Source organism: Chiloscyllium plagiosum, unplaced genomic scaffold (genome assembly GCF_037043375.1).
Source record: "Chiloscyllium plagiosum isolate Xiang-an unplaced genomic scaffold, Cpla_swu_hap1 HiC_scaffold_33, whole genome shotgun sequence".
Lineage (NCBI taxonomy): Eukaryota > Metazoa > Chordata > Chondrichthyes > Orectolobiformes > Hemiscylliidae > Chiloscyllium > Chiloscyllium plagiosum.
Genome location: NW_028270171.1, coordinates 21,913,268 through 21,938,272, shown reverse-complemented (window position 1 = coordinate 21,938,272; position 25,005 = coordinate 21,913,268). Strand labels below are relative to the sequence as shown.

At 42.6% G+C, this 25,005-nt stretch overlaps 1 protein-coding gene across 3 annotated transcripts in view; it reads left to right on the top strand.

The window, feature by feature from the left end:
• The first annotated feature begins 1,327 nt into the window (after window positions 1-1,327).
• Window positions 1,328-25,005, top strand: part of LOC122542284 (myocardin-related transcription factor A-like) — a 194,307-nt gene continuing 170,629 nt past the window's right edge. For 2 of the 3 annotated variants that reach the window (XM_087978344.1, XM_043679872.2), the window contains exons 1-2: window positions 11,227-11,302; window positions 20,177-20,252. In XM_087978344.1, coding sequence (XP_087834470.1) covers window positions 11,298-11,302; window positions 20,177-20,252 — 81 coding nt within the window. In that variant the 5' untranslated portion in view covers window positions 11,227-11,297. Of the gene's footprint in view, window positions 1,380-11,226; window positions 11,303-20,176; window positions 20,253-25,005 lie in introns of those variants that run through there. The other variant, XM_043679876.2, reaches the window with a different exon arrangement.

Here is a 25,005-nt window from a genome sequence, read left to right as displayed (position 1 = left end):
GAGGGGGTGGAGGTCAGGGGGGGAGGGGGTGGAGGTCAGGGGGGGAGGGGGTGGGGGTCGGAGGGGGGAGGGGGTGGAGGTCAGGGGGGAGGGGTGGGGGGGAGGGGGTCGGGAGGAGGAGGGGGTCGGGGGGAGTGGGTCGGGGTCGGGGAGGAGGGGGTGGGGGTCGGGGGTGGTGGGGGTCGGTGGGGTGGGGGTCGGGAGGGAGGGGGGTGGGGGTCGGGGAGGAGGGTGAGGGTGTGGGGAGAGTGTCGGGGAGGAGGGTGTGGGTAGGGGGTAGGGGAGGAGGGGGAGGGTGTGGGGAGAGTGTCGGGGAGGAGGGTGTGGGTAGGGCGTAGGGGAGGAGGGGGAGGGTGTGGGGGAGGGGGAGGCGGTCGGGGCTGGGGAGGGGGAGGCGGTCGGGGCTGGGGAGGGGGTCGGAGGGGGAGGGTGAGGGGGTCGGAGAGGAGGGTGTGCGGGACAGGGCCGGGGAGGAGGGTGTGCGGGTCATGGGGGAGGGGGTCAAGGGGGAGGGGTGAGGGGGTCGTGGAGGAGGGTGGAGTGAGGGGGTTGGGGAGGAGGGTGAGGGAGGGAGGGTCAAGGAGAGCAAGGGATCTGACCAGGGGGGTCTCAGGGAGGGTGCGATGTGGGGGTCAGGGTGGAGGCGATGGGGGGGTCACGGAGGGGGGTGAGGGGTGCTCGGAGTAGGTGAGACAGGGGGATCAGGGAGGATAGGGGGTCAGGGAGGAGCCGACAGGGAGGGGGTTCATGGAGGAAAGAAATGGGTAGGTACAAGAGGGTGACGATGAGGACATGTTGAGGATATGGGATGAAGAGAAGGAGAGGCAAGGGAGTAGAATAGCAGATGTGGGTGAGGAAGAGGTTGGAGAGGACGGCTTTGAAGTTGTGTTGAGGGTTAAGGAGAGAGGAGGGAAGAGGATTTCAGGGGGCGGGAATGAGAAGAAGTGGAGCAGAGAGGGTAGGAGGGGCTGTGTTTGTAGGATGAGGGCAATGGCTGAGGGAGTGAGAAGAAGGGGGTGAGGGGAAGGGTGGGGGAATGTGATGGGGTGCCAGACTGCACATCCTTTGTAAACACCTTGGTACCTGCCCCAATATTTAGTTAAGGTCCGCAGGCATACTGCCCAAGTAATTATGTCCTGTATGTGGACGTCATGTTTGTGATTGTGGGAGGTGTTACAGGAGAGCCTGATCTGACTTCAAAAGAAACAGCTTTAATGTTTAATTTTCATGGGACAGGGTTTTCATTGACAAGGCCAGGACCAATACTTGTTGCCCATGTCTAACTCCTCTTGAATTGAGCAGCTTGTTAGGCCATTTCAGAGGGCATTTAAGGGACATTTGCATTGTTGTGGGTCTGGAGTCACTTGTAATCTGATCAGGTAAGATCTTCGCTAGAAAACTTGTCTTCGCTAGAAAACTTAATGAGCCAGATAAGTTTTTCACAGCAATTGATAGTTTCCTTTGTTATTGTGAGACTAGATTTGAATATCAGAATTTTTAAGAAGGACTGTAAAGATGAACCTCTGCCTTTGGGCTCTGAGGTTTATTTTTCTGCGTTTTAAGGTGACATCATGTGTGGCGACACTGCACGGCACTTTATTCACCATGATTGTCACCTGTATTTTGTTACAAAAATAGGGTTTGAATTCCAGCAACTGTCGTGGTGGGGTTTGAACCCATGTCCCTAGAACATTAGCCTTTGTTTCTGGATTCCTCATCCAGTGCACCCTTCAACACCACTTCCCCAAATGTCATTGAAACCTGTGGAAATATAAAATAATTACATTTTGAAAATTGTGCTGATGGAGTAAATATTGCTCTATATGTAGCAAACATGAGTGGGCTGTGTACTTCCTGATTGTATGGGTACAAATGTATGAATCACAATGTTACAGAGTAGAATATACCTGCAATCTTGAGCTTAGAAACCAACTATTCAGCCTGACCAGCCTCTTATTTATACTTTTGTTTTAAATTTTGACGTTCGTGTAAATTAGTGAATAGATTTTCTGCCCAGATGTTTGACTGCGGTGAGATAATTGCTGTTTCTATGCGCTAACTATCTGTCAGAAAATTAGTCTCATAGTTTGTTCCAACAGCCATGAGTAGTGAGGGAGGCCTGCTCTTGCCATCTTGCTGCATCGCTCTGCCACACTCTTCTCAAACCTGATCTTTGAGACCACCTGGTTTAAACAAGTTTTTGGATAATTATCATCACCTCATAATATCATCTTATGAGGCTTGGTGTGGAAATCTATCTGATAGCACGGTGCGAAGCTCTTGCAATGTTTTATTCCATGGAAGGTACTTTGTAAATTCAGGTTTATGTTTTTAATGTTGCTCGATTGGAGCCTGAGTTCTGGCCTCCGTTCTTGGAATGATACAGAGTTGGCTATGATCCCTGCCCATCCTGGCTTCTGCATGAATGCTGTACCACTGACGTAAAACCCTCCCTCGTGCTTTGATCAGCATATATGCCCCATGCAAATTTCTATCTGTTCTCCCTTGTGTATGCATCAAATCTCTAGTAAAATGTCATTACTGTCTGCTTCAAGGCTTTGATATGACAGTGAATTATGCACTTTTGCCATAAGATGTAGGAACAGAAGTCGGCCATTTGGCCCATCGGCTCTGTCCTGCCATTGTGCAATCGTGGCTGACCTGATAATCTAATTTCCAGCCTTTTTCCCATACCCTTGATTCCTTTACGGATTAAAAATCTGTATCTCAGACTTGAATATACTTAATGACTAAGCCTTGACAGCTGTCTGTGGTAAAGAATTTCATAGATTCACTACTGTGACAGAGAGAATTTACTCACTTTGTCGTAAATGATAGTGATCCCTGTATTGTGAGATTATATCCTTTGGTCTGGATTCTTCCATAAAGTGAAGTCAACTTTCTGCAACTACCACGTGTTGTGGATGATCAGCCATGATCATAATGAATGGTGGTGCAGGCTCGAAGGGCTGAATGGCCTACTCCTGCATCTATTGTCTAGTGTCATGCAGCTTAGGAATCCAGTGTTTCAGTAAGCTTTCCTTGCATTCTTCTAAATGCCAATGATTACAGGCTCAACCCCTCTCCCTCCCTGGGATCAACCTAGTGCACATCCTCTGGACTCCTTTCAATGCCAATATATTTCCTTGGATAAGGATAAAAACAGTTCATAGTACTCGAGGTGTCATTGAACAAGTGCCTTGTACAGTTCCCCTATTTGTATTCCATTCACTTTGAAGTAAAGGCCAGGATTACATTTACCTTCTCTTATTACCTGCTGAAATGTATTCAAGGTTATCACTTTGTCAAATACCATGATTTTTTTTAAAAAAGCACTGGGGTTAATTTCTGAGAAAATGACAAGAAGAAAAGAAATGGCCAGATGGCGGAAAAGAGAGTAAAAGCAAAACGCTGGTTGTTGACGATCTGAATTAAAAACAAAATGCTCGAGAAGCTCAGCAAGTCTGGCATCACCGGTTGCAATAGAAACATTGAGTCAAATGTGACTCTTTGGAATGGAGTTGCTGTAAACTGTGGGTTTTGAGAGAGCTGACTGCAGCAAAAGCAAGGCGAAAGTGAGAACTGCAGATGCTGGAGATTAGAGTCAAGATTAGAGTGGCGCTGGAAAAGCACAGCAGGTCAGGCAGCATCCGAGGAGCAGGAAAATCGAGATTTCGGGCAAAAGCTTTCATCAGAAATGAGGCAGAGAGCCTCCGGGGTGGAGAGATAACATCAGTCGACTTCAGACCAAGACTGTTCATCGATATCAGTTTGGAAGGGGCTGCTGCCTGCAACTTGGACTCTGCACACATGCTCATTCTTGAAGTGGCATGCACCCAGGATGCAGTCCATTGAGTCCCACATTGGACGTATTGCAGACAGCAAAAAAGCCAGGGCATTGAATTAAATCTACATGGAGTCTAGGCTAGACCACCGGTTGGGTACTGGATGCAATTCTGGCACTTGTACTAATAAAGAACATGGAATCATTGGAGAAGATGCAGAAAAGGTGTGTTTGCAGAATTAGGAGAACGTGGCTATTGGGAAAGGTTGAACAGACTTGAGATTTTTCTTGTCAAAGCGAAGAGACCTGAAAAGTTCCTCAAACTAGAGTTCAAAAAGGCAAAACATGGAGAAAGTATTTCTGCTTGTTAGAGTCCAGGGGGCATATTTAACAATAGCTGTTTAACCGTCTAAGAATTTAGTCAATTATTTACAGTGTGAATATTCTGAGTCTGTCTGCTTCTGTATTGAGTTGAGGGTGTGACTCAGGACAATATGTATACTCTCCCACAGTATAATGAGGATTGATTAAAAAGGAATGTTAATTTCTGTGGCACCTTGGGCCATCCCATAATAATTCGCAACCAATGAGCGGCTTTCTGAACTGCCATCATAGAAATTACATTACATTACATTTTTATATTATATTACATTACATTTTTTTACATTTACATTTTTTACATTACATTACAGTGTGGAAACAGGCTCTTCGGCCCAACAAGTCCACACCGACCCGCCGAAGTGTAACCCACCCATACCCCTACATTTACCACTTACCTAACACTACGGGCAATTTAGCACGGCCAATTCACCTGACCTGCACATCTTTGTGACTGTGGGAGGAAACCGGAGCACCCGGAGGAAACCCACGCAGACATGGGGAGAACGTGCAAACTCCACACAGTCAGTCACCTGAGGCAGGAATTGAACCCGGGTCTCTGGCACTGTGAGGCAGCAGTGCTAACCACTGTGCCACCGTGCCGCCCAAAATGTACAACATGGAAACAGACCCTTTGGTTCAAATCATCCATGTTGATTAGATATCCTAGATAAATCTAGTCCCATTTGCCAGCATTTGGCCCATATCCCTCTAAACCTTTCCTATTCATTATACCCATCCAGATGTCTTTCAAATGCTATAATTGTACCAGCCTCCACCACTTTCTCTGGCAGCTGATTCCACACACACACCACCCTCTGGAAAAAGTTGCTCCTTTTAAATTTTTCCCCTCTCAACTTAAACCTATGCCATCTAGTTCTGGACTCCCCCACTCAGGGGAAGGATTTTGTCTATTTACCCTATCCGTGCTTTTATAAACCTCTATAAGGTCAGCCTCCAGTCCTCCAAGGAAAATAGTCCCAGTCTTTTCAGCCTCCCCTTAGATCTCAAACCCTGGCAAAATTCTTGTAAATCTTTTCTGAACATTTTCAAGTTTCACAACATCCTTCCAATAGGAGGGAGACCAGAATTGTACATGGTATTCCAGTAGTGGCCTAACTAATGTCCTGTACAGCCGCAACATGACCTCCCAACTCCTGTACTCAATACTCTGACCAATGAAGGAAAGCATACCAAACACCTCCGCTATCCTATCTACCTGTGACTCCACTTTTAAGGAACTGTGAACCTGCACTCCAAGGTCTCTTTGTTCAGCAACACTCCCTAGGATCTTACCATTAAGTGTCGAAGTCCTGCCCTGATTTGCCTTTCCAAAATGCAGCACCTCACATTTATGTAAATTCAGTTCTATCTGCCACTCATTAGGATCTCGATCAAATGGGCCATTGTACTTAGAGGTTGTTGGAGCCAGTTGGTATGCAGCAAATTCTCACAAGCCGTACTGACCAATTTGTGACATTTCCTCAGAACCTGGAGATACCAACCTTGCTTTCATTTGAGATAGTGGATGCTGATTGGCTAGGAATTTGTAACTTCTCAAATAGAAGTGCAGCTACTGCTGTTATTATCAGGTCAAAATAACTAGTGTGGGTACAGAGGGAGTGTGTCCATGTTCTTCAAAGAAACTCCTGAATCACAGCCTCTTTCTGTTCAGTGACAGCACTAAAAACAATTCTGTGGTGTCCGATTGAAAGACCTTTCCTAGTGTGCATAAATGGGAACGTTTAAACTGTACACAAAGATGTATAAAATAGAAACTTAAATATTGGAATTCTGTGTCAAGTGTGTGAAAGAGAAAAGGTTTGGGTGTAGGAAACATAGAAACAGAAAATAAGAATGTGTTAGTTTATTGACCACTATGAGCCTGCTCCACCATTCAGTATGATCATGGCTGATCATCGAGGTCAGTCGCACCTATTTCCACTTTCTCCTCCTACCGATTGATCCCTTCAGCCTTAAGGAAAGCACCCACGACTGTCTTTTTGTCTCTGCTGGCTGTTACATAATGTAGAGGCCAATAGTATAACCCTATCATCGCAATTGCACTTTTTTTGTCCTGAGTTCTTTCCATAATGGCCTTGCGAGAAGAACACCTGATGAAGGAGTCCAATTAAACCTGTTGGACTATAACTTGGTGTTGTGTGATTTTTAACTTCGTACACCCCAGTCCAACACCAGCAACTCCAAACCATGACTTGCTAGAAGAGTTGTCCAAGATGTCGTCTGAGTGCAGCTATGACATTTTTCTTAATGAGTAAAGCCATCTTTTGCGAACATATTTTAGCGTATGTTAAGAATATTGATTCTAGTTGCGATATGGATTCACAGATATAGTAGTTCTTAACTACTCATTAAGGGAGTGTTGCTGAACAAAGAGACCTTGGAGGGCAGATTCATAGCTCCTTGAAAGTAGAGTCACAGGTAGATAGGATAGTGAAGAAGGCATTTGGTATATTTTCCTTTATTGGTCAGAATATTTATTACAGGAGTTGGGAGGTCATGTGGCTGTACAGGACCTTGGTTAGACCACTTTGGAATATTGTGTGCAATTGTGGTCTTCCTATCTGAAGAATGTTGTGGAACTTGAAAAGGTTCAGAAAAGATTTACAAGGATGTTGCCAGGATTGGAGGATTTGAGCTACAGGGAGAGGGTGAACAGGCTGGGGCTGTTTTCCCTGGAGAGTCGGAGGCTGAGGGGTGATCTTATAGAGGTTTATAAAATCATGAGGGGCATGGATAGGATAAATAGACAAAGTGTTTTCCCTGGGGTGGGGGAGTCCAGAACTCAAAGGCATAGGTTTAGGGTGAGAGGGGAAAGATTTAAGAGACCAAAGGGGCAACTTTTTCATGCAGAGGATAGTACGTGTATGGAATGAGCTGCCAAAAGAAGTGGTGGAAATGCAACACTTAAAAGGCATCTGGATGTGTATATGAATAGGAAGGATTTGGAGGGATATGAGCTGGGTGCTGGCAAATGGGGCTAGATTAGGTTGGGATATCTGGTCAGCATGGACGAGTTGAACGTAAGTGTCTGTTCCATGCTGTACACCTCTTTGACTCTATAACTACATCTAACTCGGAATTGTAAACATTTAATGATATGGGATCAACTGCTTTTTGTGACAGAGAATTATGTAGACTCTCCCCACCCTGGGTGAAGAAATTTCTCCTCATCTCAGTGTAAAAAGGTTTACCCTCTATTATCAAATAATAACTCCCGGTTCTGGTCTCCCCCACCATTGCAAATGCCCTTCTTGCATCTAACTGGAGATACCGCCAGTATTCGTTCTTATACGTTCCAGTGAATATCATTCTGACTGATCCAGTTTTCCTTCACACCTTGCTGTCATCCCAGTAATCGCTCTGGTTAATCTTTGTTGCACTCTCTCTCCAGCACTCCAAATCTCGTCTCACAAAGGCACTACAGTTGCTATACAGGTAATTTCAGGTCATTTTGTAAACACAAACCCGTTATAACACAATTGGGAACACTTTTTTTATAAAACACAAAGTTTTAAAGCGCTTATTGGTTATAACGTGATTTCAGCCCCATTAGCTTAAATGGTGCTGCTATTATGCAATCTTACAACATGGGATCTCACGAGAATGGAGCTAACCGCATTCTAGCAGAACTGAGACTGCAAGATATTCCTACTCCTGAACTTCATCCTGCAATAAAGGCCAGTGTACTATTTGGCTTCTGCAGTGTCTGCTACACCTGCACGTTTACTTTCACCAACTGGTATACAAGGGCACCCAGGTCTCATTGCATCTTTCCCTTTCCCAATCTGGTGACATTCAGATATTTTTCCTTCCTACTTTTGCTACCAAAGTGGATGACATCCCATTTATTTATAACATAAATCATCTGCCATGCATTTCCACATGAACTTGTCCCAGTCACACTGAAGAATTTCTGCATCCTCCTCACAGTTCCAACTCCCACCTAGCTTTGTCATCTGCAAAATTGGAGACGTTACATGTAGTTTCCTCATCTATTTCATTAATATATAATGAATAGCTGAGATTCAAACACTGGTCCCAGTGATACGCCATTGATACCTATTTTTTCCACTTTTACCATTTCCCACCAGTTCTCTATCCCTGCAAGTACACTACCCTCAGTCTCATGTGGTTTAATTTTATTGTATTAATATTCTTGTCTGAGAAGGAATTTCCAAGAATATGACGTTAACCCATCTTTTCATTAAGGATGGGTAATGAATCCTGGTGCAGCCATGGATGCCTGCAGCTTACAAATGGAGTTTTTAAAAAAAAACACAGCACAGTTACGTGTGCTCTCAGTTGGCTGTCTGAAAGATGGAGGAGTTTGAATGCTGGACATTTTCAGAATGCACTGTGCATCTTTTTGTAATTGTAGTCAATTAAAACTAATTTACCTAGTTAATTTGACTGGGCTTAGCAGAAGCTGGACTTGCCTGCCTAACCATTCGTGCACTGGAATGGTTCCAAGTACCCATTCACTTCTGCCATCCTGGATTGGTATGAACTGCCCGTGGTCCAAACAGTCAACCCAGGAATTGGGACAAAAGATAAATTCTGGCACTGCTTTGGTGCGTCTGCCTGTTTTATCATCGGCCATCCATAATATCTCTTCCTTTGTCTTGCTACACCTGGTGTTTGCACTTGCTTTCACTTTATATCCGCAACTTGATTTTGTTTCTTAACAAATAAACTTGCAGACATTCAAAACCCTTCCATGGCCTCTTCCATCCCTACCTTTCCAGACCTGTGACATTCCAGGATCTGTGCCCCTCTGAAGTTCTGGTCTCTGGTGCAGCCTGATTGATCACTCTGTCATTTGCTTCATGGCTTCAGCTGCTTACCTCTGGGATCACTGACCTCTGGGACTCCCTTTCCAAAACTTTAGTCCTTCCCACTGATCTTTAAGACTCCATCAAAGCACTCTTGATTTTGTTTTTGTCTGCTGTCCTACTGGCTCCTTGTTTGGTTTGATGTCACTTTTTGTATGAGAAGGATCTGTTAGTTTGCAAAACTGTGTTTGTTGATTCTGTAGATGTCGGTAACCTTATGTTCTTCATAAATGCTACTTAATATCCAGTGACAAAGAGGTCCATATGGTTTGACTCATTGGCAAAGGTAGTGTGTGTCTTATCGCTCTGAGACTGTTGGCATCTTGATCCTGCAGTGCTGGTAGAAAGGAGAGAACTTAATACCATGCATAGAGAACTAGCCATCCCTTTCACTTAGCATGTGATACCAAGTCTTGTTTGAAGCAGTTTGCCATCCCAGCTTTGCTTCCTTTAGGACCGTCCCTCAAAACTTGTCTGCTTCAGCTTGGGCTCTTTCCTTTTAAGATTAGGAGGCAACATTTTGATATTTTACATGTTTCCCATAGTGGAATCCTGTTAGAGAATTCTTGGTGTTTGAGAAGACACTGCTAAAATAATTGCATGTTCTCCACCCCAAAAACAATCTTTTGTGATGATGCTCGAGCAGTGCCTGCCAGGGGAAGTGCACCCCCTCAGGTCTCATTTCTGTTTCTCATTGGCTCTCTCGATTCTGATTCTGATTGGCAGCACTAATGTGTTGTCTGTGTCAGGACGTTTTGGCATAGCCAATTTAAGTCTTTCAAGAGGCTGGCCATCACTCTTAATATTATTAAATCTGCGTTATTGGCTCCACTGACCTGCGCAGATTGTATCTCTGATTCCTGCTGGATTTAATTGAATAGGTTTGAGAGTGTGGGTCTCCTGGAACTTAACAATGTCACCCATGTTATTGTCATTGGGTGTTTCAGTACGCTGTATTGGATATGTTCAATTGCCTTACAATTTTAATGTGGACTTTTTGAGGCCGCATTGCCTTTCAATTGTAATCTCTGCTCAGGAAGTGCTTCTCTTTCCCCTCTCCCACTTCTTCGTGCTTTTGCCCAGAGCCAGCTATAATTCATTGGGTTTCACTCCGATCCCACTGCAGAGTCTTTGGGGCAAAATCTAATTGACCTTCTGGTGAAGTATTGTGGCTGTGCGGCACTGTCTTTATGTTGAGACACTAAACTGAGGTAAAAGATCCCATTGCAGTGTTTTGAAGGAGTTCTTATTGTCCAACCAATATAAATCTTCAAACAACATCACTAAAAGTTGATTATCTGATTATTATGGCAACTGTTTTCTGTGTATAAATTGACTGTTGTTTCCTACATGACAACAATGGCTAGACTTCAAAAGTACTTAACTGTCTTTGTTAACGACCCAATGGCATGAATATTCTATAAATCCTACATGCACCAATACCTGAATAAGTAACATTGACATTGTGTGTAATGGTATCTTTACCCAGTGATTGTAAGCATCCTCCAGCAGTGTTAGATTAGATTACATTACATTACAGTGTGGGAATAGGCCCTTCGGCTCAACAAGTCCACACCGACCCGCCGAAGCATAACCCACCCATACCCCTACATTTACCACTTACCAAGCACTACGGGCAGTTTAGCATGGCCAATTCACCTAACCTGCACATCTTTGGACTGTGGGAGGAAACCGGAGCATCCGGAGGAAACCCACGCAGACACGGGGAGAACGTGCAAACTCCACCCAGTCAGTCGCCTGTGGTGGGAATTGAACCCGGGTCTGTGGCGCTGTGAGGCAGCAGTGCTAACCACTGTGCCACCGTGCCGCCCACATGACTTGACTTGCAGACAATGAGGTTGTTTTTCACAATTTTGACTCCATGATAGTGAAAAAGAAATGGTGAAATAGTTCCAAATCAGGAAGACAGGTAGCACGAGGGGAAACTTGCAGATGCTGGTGTTCCGATTTATCGGCTTCCCTTGTTCTCCTAGATGGTAGACATCATGGGTTTGGAAAAAAACTGTTGAGGCAAACTAGGTAATTGGTCATGTGTTCTTAGGAAGCCAAGGGTATGCATTAGTGGTGGATGAGGTGCTGATGGAATGGGTTGCTTTGCCTTTGGGTCAAGCATCTTGAGTTTGGAGCTGCACTCACCTAGGCAAGTGGAGAGTATAATATCATGTTCCTGACTTGTGCTTTGTAGATGGTGGATCGGCTTCTGAGGTGCATGGAGGTGTATTATTTGCTGTACCAATGCTTCTGGAACGTGCTCATGGATGGGGTGAGGCACTGCTGCAGGTTTGAATGATACACAGGAATGCAAAGTGTGCTAATTTATTCGCTCTTCCATTTCACCATACCCATGGCAATGTTAACGAGCTCTTGGGTGTGAACAGCTACTCATTTCTGACCGTTTTTGTAAATTTTTGGCAAGTTAAAATTCCTGAACTCGTTTCTTTGCTGCCCTCAATTACTTCACAACATTCCTGAGCACAGCTGTCACATCACTTGGCTGCTTGATGCAGGACGCAGCCGAACTCTGAAATCCAGGGGCGGGGTGCTTTTCCTGTGCTGACAAACTCTTGCTTTGAAATGAGTAGTGGTGAAGACATCAAGTTGCCAAAGGATTTCTCTTGGCACTTCGGTTACAACAGTGCCGTATAGGAATTTGAAGGAGAGATTTTCAAGAAGTGAATGGCTGTTCACAGTTTTCTCCTCTGATCTCCTGTAGAAATCACTGACTGGGCTCAGTGCTGTTAGCAGTACCAATTTTGTTGGAAATGCTTTCATCCAGTCAATGCATGTGAATATTCTCCAGGTATTTAACAAACATCGATTTCCATTCAGTAGTTGACAACTTGAAGGCTCACAGATCAAATTAACTTGGTTTACAAAACCTAGTGAAGTGCACATTTATTGTATATATAATTTCAAAATATAACATTCACTCAATGTCTCTTACTCATTTAATTAGCATAGAGGTTTCCCACATCTGGATTTACAGATTGAAGCTAGACAGTTCCATAGAGCAGGCAGTGTGTTGGAACAACCCATATCATAGCCCTCAACCAGTGGTCTGCAGGATTAATCTGGGGAGTGTAGAGGATTGCACTATTGAAGAACATTACGCTGTGTTTCTCATGTACTAAGGGTGCCAATTTTTATTACCTGTTATCAGGCACCAGTATGTCAAATGGGTGGCTAATCAGAGTCTGAGCAGACTAATTCCACTGTGGGTGCATCATGCATCCACCTAAAAGGACAAGGACAGCAGATGTATGGAACACCACCTATAAGCTCTCCTTCAAATCACATACCTTTCTGACTGGGAGCTATATTGCTATTCCTTCACTGTCACTGGATCAACTCCTTTATAGCATTTTTGGTGTACCTGCACCACAGCTCAAGAAGGCACTTACTACTTGAACTTGTAGGCAGTAAATGTTGGCTGACGTTTCGTGCACTTGGATTTTAAGTTAATTGCAACAACGAAATTGCTGCTCTGAGATCACTGAACGCTGAAGTCAAATGGGAATTGAACCTGGCATCTTATTCCTGTGGGTTCTGGGTGGACTGAGTGATAGCAGAAGAACCTACTTGTAGGGGGAATGAAAGTTCAGTGGCATTCACACTTGTGTCAGGTGAACCACATCATTGTTGCTGAGCTTCTGTCTGCTGGTCAGAGGATTGCACCTCTCTTCATCTATGTTCGCCTTTCTTTTCCCCTTGCTTCCATTTCCCAAGAGATTAAACAGCATTTCTCTGCTGAGGCGGCAGGCTCTCTTTAAGCAGCTGCTGACAAGATGAAGGTGCAGCTGGAGCTCAGTCTCCACATAATATTTTTCCACTCGTACACTGCAAATTGTGCTTTACTTGTGTTTCCATTAGACTTTCTCAGATGGAGCTTTTCCACAATCTGCTACTCTGTGATATACAGTGTAATGGTCCACGTCTTTGTCCTGGTTTGTTGGAAAGAAGCAGTGGCGTTCCAGTTGGATTTAACCCCCGAAGGGTGATGAGGAAGGACGTCACTCATTTTCCTTTCCTCCTTCAGCTCCATGCTGCATTGGGATCTCCATGTCTTACAGGCAGCGGGTGCTGTCACTCCAGCGATGCCTGCAGGGCTGTCCTGGATGGCTTGTTTGTTGTTGAAATTTGAATTCTCAGCTATTTTTCAGAATGGTACTTTGCCCAACGTGTGTGCTTGTGGAACCCTGCTACTTGTAGGTGGTGCTCCATAAGGCCTAGAAATAATAAAGGGTACATAAGATGGTCACCAGTAAGTCTAATTGGAAACTCAAGGGAAAACATCCTTACTCTGAGAATATGGCACTAACTTACCACTAGAATCAGTTGAACTGACTCTCATAGAAAAAGTGAAGGAGCAACAAATAGGATATGTTAATGGAGTTATAGGAATGGGAAGAGGCTTGAATGAGGTTTGCTGTTGATCCAAGTGCCTTGTTTCTGGACTACAATGTTTTGTATGTGCAAGTGGTTGCAAGTTGATAGCATGTGATGCTTATTTAAGGTGAGAAATTGATAATCATGCAAAAACTACTGGCAAACCAGGATATTTACAGTATAACCACTGACACAGACTAGCTGGGCAGAATGTTTGAACTGTAAATCCTTTATAGTATTGTATATCACAATTGTTTAGCTTTCGAAGTGTCAGTCAACAAAGTCGCACAACCAGCAACGAGATGAATCAGCAATTCCCATGTTAGTCGGTAGGTTATAGGGAAGACACTTAAACCCCCTACTTTAAATGTGCCCTGTGGTCTTTTACATTCTTGCATGTGAACAAATGGATGGTACTTCTAGCATCCATCAGTATTGCACTGAAATATTATCCAGGATTATGCACTGAGATTTTTATTGGGCTGCTGTAACTGACGCTTCCTGACTAATCTATTTTTAGATATGCTAAAGCAGAAAAACCTAATGAAATGCAGCTGATGCTATGCAAGCTACTTTTGGTAATTGGGTCTTCTCATTTCTCATCGCTTTACTTAAAGCATCATTTGTCTTGAGAGTCTAGACGGTGAATTTCAATGGGCTATTCTGACCATTCCAGCAGACGTTTAATTCAACCTGTGCACTTTTATCAGGAGCTCCTGGACAGTGATCAAGGGAATGAATACTAGCTGCTTTTTATATTTCCAAACCTCTGATTTGTGGAGTATTGTTGAAGCACCTCATGACTCTGACTAAAGCCAGCTCACTTGGCACAGAGCACTCTGAAGACTTGGGCTTTCCTAGTTTTCTGGCGTGGTTCCACCCTAAGCTGTGGGTATACTGAGAAAGTCAGTGATGTAAATTTTGTTAAACACACAACGTTGTTCCCACAGTTTGGATGTATCTCCGCATTTGTTGGATAGTGTGAAATAGCCGTTGGAAATCATCAGTGCAACTGGACAATTCCTTTTCGTCTATCTAAATGTTGACTTAGATTATGCCACATTACACGATATGCTTGTACATAGGCATCAGAGCACATTACATAGGTGTTTGTTGCTACATGGCTGTGGGAGTGTGTTTAACGATAAGGGGTTGTTTTCTGTCCCAGTTATGTAATTTTCTGGAAGGTAATTCAGTTCAGTGGATAATCTGATTTTGCGCATGGCAATCACTTATTAATTGCACCAAGAATAAGTGAATGGTAGCAGTGTCTCCAAGGAAGGAGTGCATTCATTGATTTTGTAGAAAAGCAGAATATCACGAATGCTGGAAATCTGAAGTGTAAACAAAAAGTGCTGTAAGTACTCAGTTGGTCAAGCCAGCTTGATTGGCACTACATCCACAAACATTGACTCCCTACACTACAGACACTCAGTAGCAGCAGTGTGCTCCAGCTGCAAGATGCATGACGGTAACTCATCAAGGCTCCTTTGACAGCACCTTCCAAACCTCAGGCCACTACTATTTTGGAGTTTGAGTACAGCGGGCACATGGGAACACTGCCACCTTCAAGTTCCCCTCTAAATCACTCACCACCCAGACTTGGAGATATATTGCTGTGCCTTTAGTGTTGCTGGGTCAAAATTCTGGAACTAATTCCCGAACAAGATTATGGGTCTGCCAGCATCAAATAAGATGGCAGTCAATCAAGGAGTAGTTCACCATCACCTTGAACAGTTAGGGATGGGTAATTATGGTTGGCCCAGGCAGTGATACCTACGTCCATGATTAAATAGAGTCATAGATATGTACAGCATGAAAACAGATCCTTCGGTCCAAATCATCCATGCTGACCAGATAGCCCAAACCAATCTAGTTCCACATGCCAGCACCCGGCCCATATCTCTCCAAACCCTTCCTATTCATATACCCATTCAGATACCTTTTAAATGTTGCCAGCTCCACCACTTCCTCTGGCAGCTCATGAATTAAAATGATTTCTCCTTGGAAACTTTCAATGCCAGGCACTCCATAACTTAGAGACAAGGGAAAAAGATGCCTGCTTTCTCATTTTTTTGATGAATGTAGTTTCTTTCTTTGACCTGCTGAGCTTCCTGTATATCTCACCTTGTGGTTACTGAGGTTTACTGTGCTCCTTTTATGTCCTGTGACAGGAAGGTGACTTGTTGAGTTAGACTGACACAAGGCCTAGTTTCTGCACATGGGTAGCAGTTTAGTGAAACAGAAGATGGTCATGAATGGTGATCATGATTAGGGGCAATATGTGATACAGGTGCACAATCCTTTATCTGAAATGCTTGGGGCTAGCTGGTTTTTGGAATTCAGAATTTTTCGAATTTCAGAATAAGTGACAATTTGGTGAAATTTTAAAAAAATCTTAGTAAGCAGCAGACGCACTGTGATTGATTGAGGCCTGCCATGCAGGACCACGCCCCCACAAGTCTCATCTGATTGCCACGCATCGAGTGGGTGTAGTGTTCGGTTAACGGTTTGCATGCCAAACAACTTTGTTAATGAGGGAAAAAAGAACTTCATGACAAAACCTTTTGGGTTTCGGAATTTTGGATAAAGAGTTGTTTACCTGTACTTGCGTATCTTTTAACATGGGAAGCATAGTCTACGTGTGAGGAATGTCATGATTGTCAATATGCTAATATCCTTTGAGATCACCAAAAATCAGATGTGGCAGTGTATAGTTGGCTAGATAATTCAATATTCTGTTTGATCCTTTGAACTTCTAATTGTGCGTGCATTAATAATTTCAAGTGTACTTGTTAAGCAGTTTGAGCATTTAATGTACACACCCATCAATGCTCAGGCTTTGTTACTGAGGCATAGAATGCAGCTTAACAAAAATCTGTCAATCTCCGATTTGGTGTTAACAATTCATTGTGAATCAATTGCCATTTATGGCCATGTGTTCTGTTCTTCTACCACCCTTGCTAGCCTTCCTGAAAGGCCTGACTAATTTTGAACATTATCCGTGAGTCCTAGACTCACGAAAGGGCAGAAATAGTTTCTCTCTGCCTACCCAATCCGTGCTCCTTTATCTTGAAAACTTCAGTCAAGTCACCAATTAACCTCCTAAATTCCAAGGAATACAGCCAGTATTCCCAGCACAGCAAAATTTGAAGGGTGCCATACACTCTGCACAAGTTGGCCTCTTAGCTACAGGTCATGTATAGAATTTCTGGTCCTCCAATTTTAATTGCACTAATAGGTTGGTCAGTGATAATACTACTGGTTTGATTTCTAATATAAGGGCCAGCTAAACTGGAAAGGTAAATTAGGTTATTGTCAGAAATTAAAGATCTTGAAGGTGTAGATGCTTTTTCCCGGAGTCCAGAGCAAGAAGGTAGTGCCTTGAAGTTAGAGCTGAGCCATTCAGGGTGATGTCAGAAACCACATTACACACTCTAACTTGTAATCTTGAGCTCTTTACCCTGAAACACTATTGAAAAAGGTCAAAGCAAAGGTTAATACAGTTGTTTGGTAAAGATATCAAGGTTCGTAGAACCAAGGTAGCTATGTAGAAGAATTGAAATGTTGCTGTGTGGGCGCAACCTTTGTTCTGCTAAACTGTTGATAAGGTATAGGGGCAGAATGAGACCATTTAGTCCATCGAGTCTACTCTGCCTTTTGATCATGGCTGATATGCTTCTCACCCCTATTTTCTGCCTTCTTTCTATAACCTTGAACCCATTACCAATTAAACATCTGTCTAATTCTCAAATGTATTCACTGTCCCAGCATCCACTGCACTCTGGGATAGCAAATTCCAGCCCTTTGGGAGAAGTAGCTTCTCCTCAATTCTGTTTTACATTTGCTATCCCTTATCCTCTTGTTCTAGAATGTCCCACAGGAGGAAGCATCTGCTCCATGTCTATTTTATCCACACCTTTTATCATGAAAACCTCAATTTGATCTCCCTTCATGTTTCTAACTTCCAGCGAGGATAGGCCTAAACTGTTAAATGTTTCTTCATACAGCAAGCCCCTTATCTCTGGGATCAATCTAGTGAATCACCTCTAAACTGCCTCCAATGCCACTACATCTCTCCTCAAATATTGGGGACTAAAGCTGTGCATGATACTCCAGGTGTAGCCTCGCCAATGCCTTGTGTGGTTGTGACAGTATTTCCTTACCTTTTATGTACTATTCATTTAGCTATAAAAGCCAACATTCCATTTGCTTTATTTATCTGTTGTACCTGCATTCTAGTTTTCGAGGACAGTCAGATCCTTCTGGACTGGAATATCCCAAAGTCTCTCCCCATTAAGATGATAATATTCATCTTCCCATTTTTCTGACAAAAATGTATGACCTCTCACTTTTCCACATCAAACTCCATCTGTCACATTTTGGGTCATTCTCCTAACCTAACTATATTAATTTGTATGGTTCTTATTTCCTCATTGCAATTTACAGTTCCATCTATTTTTGTGTTATCTGGAAATTTGGCTATAGAGCTTTCTACCCTGTTTCCAAGTCACTAATGTACATTGTAAATAGCTGGGTCCAAGGGCCAAACCTTATCGCACCCTACTAGTTACTTCCTACCGTCCAGAAAAACGCCCATTTATCTCGACTCTGTGTTCTGTCCATCAGCCAATAATTTGGGGATGTCCAAGCTAATAAATTAACCCTAATCCCATACGATCCAACCTTGTGAATTAACCTTTTGTGTAACACTTTATCAGATGCCTTCCGGAAGACCAGATATATTACATTTATATGATCCCCATGATCCACTTTGCTTGTTACATCTTCAAAGAATTCTAGCAAATTAGCCAAACATGATTTGCCCTTCATAAAGCCATGCTGACTATGGATAGTGATTTGACTTTCCAAGCATCCTGATATTGCTTCCCTGATAATTGATTCTAACACTTTCCCAGCAACAGATGTTAAACTAACTGGTCTGCAGTTTCCTACATACTGCCTCCCTCCTTTTTTTTTGAATAAGGGCTTTACATTAACGTTTTTCCAATCCACTGGAAATTTTCCCATGTCGAGGGAATCTTGGAATATTGTAATTATTCTGAGATTGAATGGTCGATACATTGAAATTTTTAGAAATTTATTATAATCGTCAAATTCTGGGCTGGCACCAGGAAGAAATGAATCATGGAAGTAGTCAAGCTTACGAAAAACTGATTCACTAATATCCTTCATGGAAAAGGTCCAGTCGGCATCGCCAATCTAACCATCTGATTTCAGTTTCACATTATGGTGCACTCTCTGTAATTGTTGGGAATAACATGGTGAATGAAAAAGCAATGGAAGAATATATAGTTAGGAGTGGATATTCGCACGGTAGGAAGAGCCTTGTGCAGAGCTAAAACATAATCTATTCCCTTCTCATGCTTGCTCGGCAGAATGTTTGTGCTATAATGTCTACATAATTCTTCATTCCCTCCGAAATGGCCCAGCAAGCTGCTCAATAGTAGCGGAAGACCTACTGCAGCCACCTCAGAAACAAAGGGTGGGTTGTAAGGGAGGTCTTGCCAGAGTTGTTGACAAAAAGCTGCTGACATTGAGAGCTGACAGGTGAGAAACTGCCAGTTTGCTGAGCTGCTGGCAGATGGCCAGTAGGAGGAAGCAAGCATGAGTCAGGAGTAGAGCAGAGACTGTTTGGAGAGGGATAATGTTTTCTACAATGATGTCATGCTGGTCCTGAGCTCGGGGAGATGCTCTGATTTTGTCTGTAAGAATTGGTCTCACTTCAAAATATAAAATGAATCTCTCTTGATGTTTCAGCATTCCACAACATCATTGTGGCAGCCAGTGTTCTGGCACTGTACAGTCTGTCAGCCTTCTGGTCTTGTCATCTGACTAAGACTTGCTACCATGGAATTTTCAACAGTTGCTTTTAAACTTTTCTCGTTGGAAAAGGTTGGGAGATCGCCTCTTGCATTCTCCTCACCCCCCCCACCTTCTGCAAAAGTGGACCTATTTTGAAGTACTTCAACTTCAGGATTGTCATTACAGAAAGCAAAATGTTACATTGTACAACATTAGCAACGGGAATAATCTGCTCCTATGTCGATGCAGAAATTTTCAGGATCGTGATTGACAGAAGTTCAGCTCCTTTGCCTTTCTCAGTTTCACTGGAACCTGGTTCAGATACTGTGCTCTCATAAGGTTTTAAAAGAACCAAGCTCCCCTAATGACTTGGATTTGCTTGAGCGCGATTGTGCTTTTTGAGATTTTTCTTGTTCTGACCATTGCTTGAAAGTTGTTCTGGGTGCAATTACTGCATGAAAACATATTTGTTTAAATTCCTTTTGTGCATTAGTTTAATGGGGGCATTGACTCAGGGGATTCCTGAAGAAGGGCTTATGCCTGAAACGTCACTTCTCCTGTTCCTTTGATGCTGCCTGACCTACTGCGCTTTTCCAGCAACACATTTTTAAGCATTGACTCAGATGAACATTTGATGCAAAATTATTGAGCAGTTCTGACAAAACGTCACTGACCCAGGGCATCGAGTTTATCCTGCTGCAGATATTGTTTCCCAGCATTTTCAGTTTTAATTTTGAATATTTGTAAGCTCATTTTCATTCAGCAATAATTGAGAGGCTTTGGGTTTCCAGTGCTTTATCAATAAGGGTTCCTTTTGTTTGTGTGGAAGAATCTTGTGTTATTGTTCCTGTCTGTATGTGTTGGCTTCAAAGAAGCAGTATTGTTGCACCTGAGTTGTTAAAGATGATTCTTCTCTTTTTTTTAGTGGACTTGTGGCTGACAAAATTGACTTTAAGAATGGAACAGAACTGGGAAAGGAGGAGACCAGAGACTTAAAGAAGGTATGTCTCTGAACTCACTTTATTGAAGCTGCTGTAATGTTAGAAACCAGCTGTTTAAAAGACCAGCAAAGTTTTGGGATTGTTCAATGTACAGGCCTCAGGGGCTGAGTGATACTGGTGGAATCCAAACTGGGTGTCATTGAGTAGAATGTGCGACTAGGTGGTGCTTTTGATATCTCTTTCCATCACTTTACTGATGATTGAGAGTAGATTGATGAGCAGTAATTGGCTTTGTTGGGTGCGTCCTGCTTTTTATATATAGGATATAAGTGGGCAATTTTCAACATAGATGCCACTGTTTTTGCTATGCTGGAACAGCTTGACTTAAGATGCAGCAGGTTCTGAAGCACAAGTCTTCTGTATTATTGCCGGGATGTTTTCAGGACCCATAGCCTTTGTCGTATTTAGTGCCTCCAACAATTTCTTGATATCATGTGAGGCGAATTGGCTGAAGACTGGTATCTGTAATGCTGGGGCCTTCTGGAGGAGCCTGAGATGGATCAGCCACTTAGCACTTCTGGCTGAAGATTGTCGTGAATGCTTCAGACCAGCTTTTGCACTGATGTGCTTGGCTCTTCCATCGTTGAGGATGAGGATATTTGTGGAGCTGCCACCTCCAGTGAGTTGTTTAATTGCCCACCACCATTCATCAGGACTGCAGAGCTCAGATCTCATTTGTTAATTGTGAAATCGCTTGGCCCTGTTAATCACTAATTGCTTATGCTCTTTGGCTGCAAGTAGTTCTGTTTTCTATCATCACCAGATTGACACCAGTTTTAACTGTACTTAATGTTGCTCTGAGCACACCTGCATAGAGTCATAGTGGCCTCGAGCACAGGAAAAGGATCTTTGGCCCATCCAGTCTGGGCTGGTCAAAAACGAGCAGCTCACGGTTCTAATCCCATTGTCTCGCTGAAACCATTCTGATAAGAGATTCAGCCATTGAAATGAACTGGGAATGTCAGTGTTATAAAAGATTTTGGCATCCTGGTGTCTCCCACGGTACCTGGCTCTGACCTTGTGGACTCTTGTTTATGTAGAAAATTGTTGTTTGCTGTAGTTTTTCTTGCTCTTTGTTTCTGTTCTTACATGTTTGTTTCTAGGTAAAACTTATGACAAAATAAAACTGCCTTTTATTGCAGGTTCAGCTTGGAGGGGCAAGTGCAACTATAGATTATCCAAAAGCGGCAATTGCTAACTTGCATTCTTTTAGTCCCAATCTCACCACCAACATCAAGCGCAAGGAGTCTTTGTCTCCAGGATCTGCACAACCACCTCTGTTATTTTTTCCTCCTCCTTCTGCTCTGGTATCTTATGTACTGTAGAGCTGCTTTTCTGTAAACATTCCCGTGTCTTTGTTCCTACTAAACAGGTTATCGTGGGAGATGTTGGACTCCCAGGTAATGGATGCTGAAGACTATGCACTTTAAAAGTTCTGAGTCTAGTATAAGGTTCCAGTTTTACTAAAAGTTACTTCAGGAATTGATTTGGGCCAGTTCTATAAGTTGGAATAACTAAAAGATGAGTCAGCAGAGAATATATGGGTGTGGGGTGAGGAGTGCTCTTAAAATCCATTTGAAGCAACAAATAACGTTAGGGTGAAGATACAGGATTTATTGTGTTAAGAACTTGTTTTGGTAATTGCTTTGCTGATTTCATGGGAAGCGAATGCAGACTGTAGACTGATCCAAAATCATCAACAGTTCCTGACTTCCACGTCATGAATATAGCATTCAACATTGTTACTGCAATCAAGTGGTCATACTCATTGCAAACAAGTGCATAAGTGTTATGCCAATAATTTATTCATAACTTTCAGCTATAGCCTGTTAATAATTGATTTGTATTTACTGAAAAAGCATTGCAAAGTTGAGATGTTAGGAGAATTCCTCAAGTTCCAGTTATACTGGTCCACTGCCCCCAAGTGTCTGTTATTCATGTGACAGCTTGAAGCTGAATATTTGCAGGACATTTGGTTGCACAGTTCTCAGCTGATATCTATAGAGGCACAATGATTAGGAACTAAAGTCTAGCTAATTTCATTTTAGGTTTCTTCTTTCTTCCTTAACCTGGGAGTACTGAGGACATTTAAGAACGCAATCAGTAGTAGGCCATTCAGCCCTTTGAGTCTGCTCCCCCTTTTGATATGATGATTGATCATCTGCCTCAGTCATATTCATGTTCTATGCTCATATCCATCAATGTCATTCAGCACAAGAAGTCCCATCGATTTCTATCATGAATCCACTAAATAACTGAACATCCACTGCTGCCCTAAGGCAGATAATTGCAAACACTCATTACCCACTGCTGCAATTCCTCCCCATTTCACTCCTAAACAGCTTGCCTTTTATTCTGAGACTTTGTTCCCTGGTTCTAGATTGCGTTCAGTGAAACATCCTTTCTGCGTTCATTCTGTCTATTCCTTTAAGAATTTTGATAGTTTGAGAGATTGCTTCTCATTCTTCTAAACTCCAGAGAATGCAGGCTCAGTCTCCTCAATTTCTCCTCACAGGACCATCTCATCTTTGCTGGAGTTAGTCATGCGAATGTCTGCTGCGTTCCCTCTATGGTAAGTATGTCCTTCCTTAGAAAAGGGGACAGGAGCTACACACACACTCATCCACCAACCACTATTCAATAGAATTGGAGAAAGACATCTTTGTTCCTCTGTGGCTGTACTAGTCTTTTAATGAGTGTGATTAATTGTATTAGATTCTAAGCTTGATGCATTTGACCCTTTCTTAGCAAGTATGGATTTCTATAAAGCTGAGCTGTGGATTCTCCCTGCAGATCAGCAACAGACCAACATTTGGAAGTGCAAGGTTCCTATCATCCGTTCATCTTTACCTTGGCTGAAATATGCGAACATCAAGTGTCTTGATTTGCTGCAAGGGCTGTGTTTATCTAATCATTTTGATGAAGTAGAATTCTGCATTTGGTTCAGAAATGCAGTATATGTTTGCTGTACCAAGCATCTTTCTAGATTAGTAGCCCTTCATCCTTAGTCCCATTCTTGTATGATTGCCACGTTTTACCCAGTAGTTGCTTTGCTGAGCCTCTAGCCCATTTGTTGAACCATAAGTTGTTCAGTTTTTCTTGCCATCTTGAAGCATACTTGGCTGTTATTCTAAAAGGTTGTTTTTGCCTTCTGGTTCTGTGCCCACCTGTTCTGCTTCCCGAAATCAAGTCACTGTTACTCATGGGAACAAACAAGCAGCCCTTGCTTGATGTTTATCTGTACACTCTTCTCAGCAGAGATCAGAGGGTGAGAGCTGACTTGGTGTTTTGCTATTGTGGGGTGATCTGATACTCAGTGACAGAGGTTTACAGAGCAGTGACACCAGAGAAGAGGCACTGAAGGGTGGAGTCATGATTCTCCTGTCTTGGGTCGTGTGTCTGGAGTCTCATAGGTGACACTGGAAGGAAAAGCATGTAATTCATTAGTGCCCCATGAGAGCTCTGGTTACCCTGAAGCACATCTGATCGGTGTGGGAAAAATAGCTGTCTTCACTTGACAGTGTTCACTGTGGTATAGACTATGTAATTTATATATAATTTATTTTAAATTTGGATTTGAGTTTTGATTTTTAGAGATGGATAGATTTTTCTGCATTTGTCAAGTATGTAATGATTAACTTCTAAGTATCCACGGAGATTTCTTTTAATGCATTTTGAGGGAGTATATTTCATGATAAATAGGCTTTTTATTTACTTTAGGAGATTTATGACTGAGCAACATAAAAATTGCACGTCAAGGTTTCTGTCAGAAAATTCCAGAATTATTTTTTAAGCCTTAGGGAAACATATAAGAAAATGAGGGAAGAAAATGTTTTTCAGTTTGTGGCAGTTCTGCAGAAGTCCTTGGATGAGGCTGGATCCATAAAACAGTACTCCTGAGAAAAGGAGAAGATATAAAGCGAAATCACCTTAGAGGAAGAAGTTTAATAGTCATAGGCCAGAATTGTTTGCATAAAACCCTGAAGAGATTATTTGTAACTGAACATTGAAAATCAAGGGTGGTAAAAGCTCCTGATTTTCCAGCCTGGCAATTGAAGTCTGCTAACTTGAACCTATCAAGCAAGATGTTACAAAGAGGTTTTTCTCTGGTATGCATACTGTGCAAGGGATGCTTTTGGGTACTGTCAATGTATTTTTGAGAAGTATTTTTGGAATTATTGGGATTATATTTCCAGCATGCATTTCAAAATCTTTAATGGCGTACTATGCATGCATACTTTTGTATGTTCTATTTTATTTTCATTTCTTTGCAACTGTTTTATTGTTAAATCTAAATTTTGCAGAATTGTGTGCTATCTTTCAGAGAGATCACCTTGTTAAAATGAAAACAAAGCATGATCCATTAAGTCAGATTTTAATCTGATGAGTTAATCAGTAAAAATATCAGCTGGATTATAACTCCTCAAACAGCAATATAATTTACTTTTGGTGAGATGGTTTAGGGATAAATAATGAAGTCGTACCATGCGATCTACTTTGCCCATTTGAGAGTACTTGACCTTGCTTTAACTTCTCACAGAGCACCTCTGACAGATCATCACTTCACATAAATTGTGAACTCAATACTTGAGTTGGACTTGAACCTATGACTGTCTGGCTGGGAGGATACCATTGAAAATTCTTTAATTGGTGCTACTGTAGAGGCACCTTTGAGGTATATGAGCAAAGCCCTGAATAATTGCTTCCCTGTGATTAAGATTCATTCAGCAAATTTTCATTCATCCACTGTGCT